Source organism: Hylobates moloch, unplaced genomic scaffold, assembly GCF_009828535.3.
Source record: "Hylobates moloch isolate HMO894 unplaced genomic scaffold, HMol_V3 SCAFFOLD_5, whole genome shotgun sequence".
In the NCBI taxonomy this organism is placed as follows: domain Eukaryota; kingdom Metazoa; phylum Chordata; class Mammalia; order Primates; family Hylobatidae; genus Hylobates; species Hylobates moloch.
The window spans coordinates 116,772,107-116,779,639 of record NW_026652280.1 but is presented as its reverse complement, the minus strand read 5'-3'; the positions used below and the strand labels follow the sequence as shown (position 1 = coordinate 116,779,639).

General features: G+C 42.7%; 1 protein-coding gene across 1 annotated transcript; it reads left to right on the top strand.

Moving 5' to 3' along the window:
* The first annotated feature begins 5,746 nt into the window (after nucleotides 1-5,746).
* Nucleotides 5,747-6,700, top strand: LOC116469625 (olfactory receptor 6F1-like). The gene is given in 3 exon segments (XM_032155047.1): nucleotides 5,747-6,161; nucleotides 6,164-6,447; nucleotides 6,449-6,700. Coding segments are annotated over 3 exon segments (951 nt in total).
* Nucleotides 6,701-7,533: the final 833 nt, after the last annotated feature.

The following is a 7,533-nucleotide window of genomic DNA, read 5'->3' as shown; positions in this document are numbered from 1 at the left end:
AAAATAATCTTTGTGTTTTGATCGTGGTCTTTGACTTTTAAAAAGTATCATTTGCCATTTAAAATCTCTTTAGCATCATTACTGCTTCTAACACCTATTCAGCTTCAATTCAGGCTCTAGAGTCTTTCCTCCAAACTGACTTGCTGACAATACCATTTGTGCAGTTTGCTAAAATGGAAAGGACACTAAATTTGAAGGAGTCAGACATTTGCTCCATATTTGTTCATTCCTCTAACTGATTAATCTTAAGCCCTTGCTATGTGACAGGCTCCAAGATAGGACCTAAGTATGGAGTAGTAATGAGACAGACACACTCTGTCTTCATGAGACATGCAGTTTGCTCCCAGCTCCCTCACAGTCCTCTGCCTGGACAATTCTCATGAGGAACTCTCTCTAAGCATGGATGTCCTCATTTGTCAGATTGGCAACAGGCAGAGGGGTTGTGAGGATGATAGATAGATATGCTGGCATACATTAGATACTTAGTAAATAGATATCAATAAGGACAAGATTGCAGGAAGTCTGGGTACTATATCATAGACAAAAAAAACCTTTTAGTTCTAAAGAACAAATGAGATAGCTTCAATTTAGTGTTTATTTCATCATTGTTTCATTTGTTTCACTTATTGGAGAGCTGTATTAATTTGTTAGTTTGAGCAAATGTCTCTCCAGTTTGCTAATGCCTGTCGGTAAATAAGAACTTTAATTCCATAAAGTTTCCATCACAAACTTACATTTCCTAGAACAGAACTAGCCTCAGTCAGTATTTTTTTTTTTTTTTTTTGTGAGACAGAGTCTTAGTCTGTCACCTAGGCTGGAGTGCAGTGGCATGATCTTGGCTCACTGCAACCTCTGCTGCCCGAGTTCAAACAATTCTCCTGCCTCAGCCTCCCGAGTAGCTGGGATTACAGGCACCTGTCACCGCGCCCAGATAATTTTTTTTGTATTTTTAGTAGAGATGAGGTTTCACCATCTTGGCCAGGCTGGTCTTGAACACTTGACCTCGTGATCCACCCGCCTCGGCCTCCCAAAGTGCTGGGATTACAGGCGTGAGCCACCACGCCCAGCTCCTCAGTCACTATTTTTAATCAATGACAAGAATCTAGGAGGACACAAGTTCTTTAGAATCTTAATTGATGGCTTTGACAATAAATGTTTACTATTGCAGATAATTGTTTCAGTTCCCTACCAAACGTGTGACAATAAGGAGATGCACATTAATTTTTCTTCCAGGAGGTAGAAACAAACTGAATACTTCCTTCAAAATATTATTTTAATCCATTCCCCTAAAGCACAACATAATCACTCATTTTCAATTAAATATCTTTATAAAGGTCATATAAGTAAAAAGAGTCATTATCAAAGTAAAAGCTTAATGCAAAGCAAGGAGGAAAGACATTTTCTTTAAGGTGAAGGTAACTTGGTTTCATAGAATTTGTAAGGTAAACAACAATTCCCCACCAGAGTCATTTGGGAAACGCCCATGAGCACCAGTATCAGGGGAGATGATGGCTTTGCCCACAGAGGGACTCAAGTTTATATGGAAAAAAGAAGGTTGAGAAATGAGGCCCAAACTCAAGTATCCTCCTACGTTCATGGGGAGAGACAGCTCTGACGTGGTTTTTGTCAAGTGCACCACGTGGCGTATTTCTGGATAAAAGCTGGATTCCAGACATCTAGCCCAGTTCTACAAATCCAGGGGAGGTGGACATGCCATAGTCTTTGTGGCCTGGCTCCCCAAATTGGGAGTGGGTTCCTGTAAGGCACTGACAGGTAAAGCTCATCTATTCTGATGGTGTATACTTGAATTTTTCCTGTTTTGAGTCCTTAATTTGCTAGATGAGTCCGTGAGTACAATTGCGTTTTATATTAAATAAACTATTCCATGTTGGTTTGGTGGCAAAATCAAATTATTTGCCTATCTGGTTGCCCAGTTGTTCACTTGAACTGACCAGCACCTGGCACGAGTTAACTGTCCTTCTCATCAGCTAGATGCTGGCTAAATGGATTGGTTAGTTCACTGACCACTTAATTCAGCTAAGAGGGTAGATCCTATTCAGACAGCCCCTGAATCCTCCTCTGCTTTTTGTTGTTGTTAGTGGAAGTTACAAAGCCCAGGATAATTCACCGAGTACTTGTGTTTTTTCTTGGCTTTGTGATAAGCCTCTTATCTTTCACCTAAATTTGCTTTATGTGTGTGTCCTGGGGGAATGAAATGCTTCTCAATTAGGAAAAAAAATCTTAAGTTTGAAAAGAATGTTTGAAATCATCAGATCCAAATAATTCTCTACTGATTTAATCTCCTTTGGTTGTCTTCATATGTTTTTCTCATTGAACATCTCCAGTGATGGGGAGCAGATTCCTTCCTCAAAGAGTCCATTTACCTATAGACAATACTAACTGTGCTGGGCATATTTGGAAGGAAAGGAGGGAGTAGATGAGAAAGAGCTGGAGAGGAGAGGATGAGGAGAAAGCACTGCCACTTACTGAGCGCATTCCCTGGGCTCAGCCCTGTGCCAACATCATTTACAGACATATTGTGCAATTTGCTGGGCTGTGGCTCTAGAGTCAAGCTGCCTTATGTGAGCAGAGTTAACATAAGAGCATGTTAGCGGAGTTCACACCTCTAGCTTTTTCAATAATATCCTTTTAAAATTTGCTCTCTTCTGCTGAGGAGATAAGGGAGGAGATAGTGGCTGCATGCTAGGGTGGCAGGTCAGTATCACTGGCTTCTCTGCTGCCCTTGAAGTCCTCTTTCTGCACGGACCTGGAGATGGTAGAATTGTTTTTCCCTTAAAGATTGTCCAACTTGCCTTTGCTAAATGTCTTTGTGGCTGAGCAGCAATTGAAGCCAGCCTGTTTAGTTTTACAGCCCATGCTCTCACAGGCTTCACCATCTTTCTAGTCAATTCTCTCCTACTTTCACCTGGCTTTCCATTCTCCATCATGGGGCTCTGCCCTGCATCCAAGTGGTGAGGCAGTCAAGCAGCAGAAATGTAACTGCCTGGTAGAGGGGAAGAGGTAATGCCCTGTGCACATAAAAGTAGCAGCGTGAAGGCAAGTTCAGGAGATGATATAGAAAGTTGTCAGAGAGTGTGACTCTTTATGGGATTGTACCCTCACCAAGCAACAAAGCAGGCCTCACTTTCCCTGAAGTTAAAACCAGGATGAAAGGCTGCCCTGTGAAAACTTTTATCTTCCTGCCTCTGTGAGATGATGCACATCAGCCTACGTACTCAGGCTCCATGACAGGCAGTGTTAGCGGTTAGGTACGAGAGATCTAGAGTGAGTCTAAATTTCATCTCTGCCACTTTTTAGATGATTATCATGGATAAGTTATTTCACATCTCTGTGCCTCCATGTAAAGTGTGCCTCCATCTGTAATAAGAGTACTCACTACATAGGGTTGTCGTGATGATGAAATTTAGTTCTATATTTTCAGCACTTAGAACAGTGCCTGGGATAAAGAACATCACCATCATTAGCAGCAGCCCCAGCCAGGAGTTTGGCTGTGTTCTGTCAGAACTGAAGCCCTCTCTTTGAGATCTCAGACCACCATTTGTGCTTTGCAGGGGCTGGAGAGAAGTTTTCTCTTTGCACCTTCCCCATACTCCACTCAATGTGTTCAGGGTCTGAATCACCAGTTGCTGGGCAACCTCTGGGCACCAGGGCATCCCCTAGGCACCAGGACTGCCAGGCAGCACAGATTCCAGGTTATTTCTATAAGCCACCCGAAAAGCTAGAACTGATGCTCCACAAGATGGTTCCCAGGACATTGGATCAGTTTAAACATGTGATCAGTGTATTGCCAAAGGCTATTGGTATAGAACAGATAGCAGGAACAGCTTAATTATTCATGCAGTTGCATACACACACACACACACACACACACACACACACACACACACACACACTACCGGATACTGCAAAGGAGACTGAGCTTTGTTTCCAATGCTCTCTTCAGAGTAAAAGCAATTCCTTGGTAAATTTAAGTAATGTCTGCAGCCCTGAATAACCAGTGATTTCCCAGTCTTTTCAGTTATATGCTTTTTGTACCTACTTAGCACATGTGACGTTCTCCGGTCCTATATCCCATTTTATAGTTTATGGCAAACTGTTAAACAACTTGCTCAAAGTCTGATGCATAAACAGAGCTCCTGCTTTGTTTGGGACCCTCTGGCTACTCATGGTAGCTACCTCATTATTATAGCCACACAGTGCTTTCCGTGCCTGTGTGTAGGCTTTCCCATCTCCACTTGCTTTCCTGCAGCCAATCAGTCCCTCTAAAACTACCTTAAGTAGGTGCAGATCCAGCACAAGGGAGTTGAGGATACTAAAGTGGGTTCAGCTTCAGACCTTGCCTGTGGCCTTAGCAGTTTTTTTGTGGGGGTTGGGGGAGATTGTCTATCCACCTCGAGCGTTTTGGTTGGGTGCGTGGTGGGCTTTAACCAATATGGTACTGAAGATAAGACTTGGGCTTCCTTAACTCATTTAAAATAACCCAAGGCTATCTTACATTCAATTGGTTGGTTGCACACAGTGTGTTAGGCCAGTTAGTTCTGAAACTTCTTTTCCATTTACTGCAGTCCTAGATAAAATATTTTCAATGATCTGATTTTATCTATTTAAAACTGTGAGAGAAGGCATTCCGGGGTTATACCAGCATGCACGCTGACCTCAGAATCAGAGAATCTCGGCTGGGCACGGTGGCTCACGCCTGTAATCCCAGAGCTTTGGGAGGCCGAGGCGGGCAGATCACTTGAGGTCAGGAGTTCAAGACCAGCCTGGCCAACAAGGTAAAACCCTGTCCGTACTAGAAATACAAAAATTAGCCAGGCATGGTGGTGCACGCCTGTAATCCCAGCTACTTGGGAGGCTGAGGCAGGGGAATCGCTTGAACCCGGGAGGCAGAGGTTGCAGTGAGTCAAGATCATACCGCTGCACTCCAGCCTGGGTGACAGAGTGAGACTTTGTCTCAGAAAAAACAACAACAACAAAAAGAATCAGAGAATCTCAAACCTCACATTCACATGATTTTCTCTTGATAGTGCCACAGAAACCGAAACAGAAATAAAAAACTTCCTTCCCAACTCAGGAAGAAACTGAAAAGAAAAGGATACATGATTGATAGGACAGGACCATTTCACTAAAGACAGATACATGATTGATAGGACAGGGCCATTTCACTAAAGACAAACAATGCTTCAGGTGGGAGGGGAGGGGTTCTTTGTCTTGGATCTGTGACTCTCTTAGGTCCTCTGTGAGAGTTCTTGAATCCTCTGGAATGTGCTCCTCATCCTCCTCTGGGTCCTACCTCCCTTCAGATCTTCTTCCTTCCTTTTCATAACTCACCAGATGAACACAGTACATGCAGGAAGGGCATATAGTAGGTGATTCTTCCTCTCTTTCTTTGTCCTCCTTCCCCTTTGCATTCCTCTGTTTCCGTTTTTCTCTGCATTCCTCTGTTTCCGTTTTCCTCAAGGACTGACATTGCTCCTGAGGAAGTGAAGATACAAGATAAGAGAAAAGGAGAGATTGAAGGCATAGGTTCTTATTCCAAATTTTTTTCTTTCCCATTTTAGACCTTGAAATGAAAAGATGATCTCTCTCCATTCAAATAAGAAACCTTCCAAAAACCTGAGTGGGGATTAAAAACCATTCACTGTCCCTGTTCTTTGTGTAAGCTAGAACTTTCTACGCTTTCTTGTTTTATCACTGGGTGTTCTGTTTCTAGTGAAGCTGAGGCATGGTGACCCTGTCCTGGGAAAACCAAACGATGAGAGTGGAATCCGTGCTTCAAGGAGTCTCTTCCATCACACAGTTAAATATTTTCCTCTTTATGATAATTTTAGTTTTCTACATCTTAGCTGTTACTGGAAACATCTTCATTGTCCTTCTAGTTTTAGTCAGACATCATCTCCACACCCCTATGTACTTCTTCCTGCTGAACTTGTCTTGTCTGGAGATCTGGTATACCTCTAACATCATCCCCAAAATGTTGCTCATTATCATAGCTGAACAGAAGACTATCTCTGTGGCTGGCTGCCTGGCACAGTTCTACTTCTTCGGATCCCTGGCTGCCACAGAGTGCCTCTTGCTCGCTGTGATGTCCTATGACCGCTACCTAGCCATCTGCCAGACTCTTCGCTACCATGTCCTCATGATGGCCCCCTTTGCATCAGGCTAGCTGCTGGCTCTTGGTTCTGCTGCTTCCTCCTTATGGCAATCACTGTGGTCTTGCTATGTAGACTAACCTTCTGCGGACCCTACAAAATTGATCACTTCTTTTGTGACTTCACCCCTCTGGTTCATCTCTCCTGCATGGATACCTCAGTGACTGAGACCATTGCCTTTGCCACCTCTTCTGCAGTGACTCTGGTCCCATTTCTCCTCATTGTAGCCTCCTACTCCTGCATCCTTTCTGCTATCCTAAGAATCCCATCTGGCCTTAGGCCAGAAAAAGGCCTTCTCCACCTGCTCTTCCCACCTCACTGTGGTTATGGTGTTTTATGGGACACTGATTGCCACATGCCTTGTGCTCTCAGCCAACTCATCCCAACTCTTGTGCAAAGGGTCCTCTCTGCTCTACATCATCCTGACACCCATGTTTAACCCCATCATTTATAGCCTGAGAAACAGAGACATCCATGAAGCTCTGAAGAAGTGCTTGAGGAAGAAGTCAGGTCGTTGCCTTAGATAATACGAAAAGGAAAAAAGTTGTATTTGTCCAAATGTTGATGAACTGGGTTGAGTCATTTAAATTCTACATAAAACGCAATTGCCTAAATGAGGAGCTACCTAAAACAGATGACTAGATACCTCTACTGAGTTATAACAGCCCCAGGTAAACTGCTGTCACAGGATACGATCTATGCAGGTCAGACTGTGCTCCATCATCTCCAGTAGACTTGGATTCTTATGTAGAAGCCTATATTAAAAATGAGCCAGTAAGTGTGTTCACTCGTTCATTAAAATATTCATCAAGGGTTTGTTAATTCTCAAGGCATTGTGTTGGACATAAGTGATAAAGTGATGGGCAAAAACAGAGGCAGTCCCTGCTTTCACTGAACTCACAGTCTATGGGGAGAAAAACATTAATCAAGTAATGAATATAAAACTCCATATATGATATAAAACTGTACTTGTAATTCAAAATTGAAAATAAGAAGATGACCAATACACACATATTAGAATGGCCAAAACCCAAAACACTGACAACACCAAATGCTGCTGAGGATGTGGAGCAACAGGAACTTTCATTCACTGCTGGTGGGAATGCAAAATGGCACACCCACTTTGGAGTATATTCTTGCAGTTTCTCACAACACTGAATATACTTTTACAACAAAATTCAATAATCACATTCATTGCTATTTACCCAAATTAGTTGAAAACGTATGTCCATACAAAAACCTGTACATGGATGTTCATAGCAGCTTTATTCCTAATTGCTGACATTTGGAAGCAAACAAGATGCCCTTCAGTAAGTGAATGAATAAATAAACTGTGGTACATCCAGACAATAGAATACTA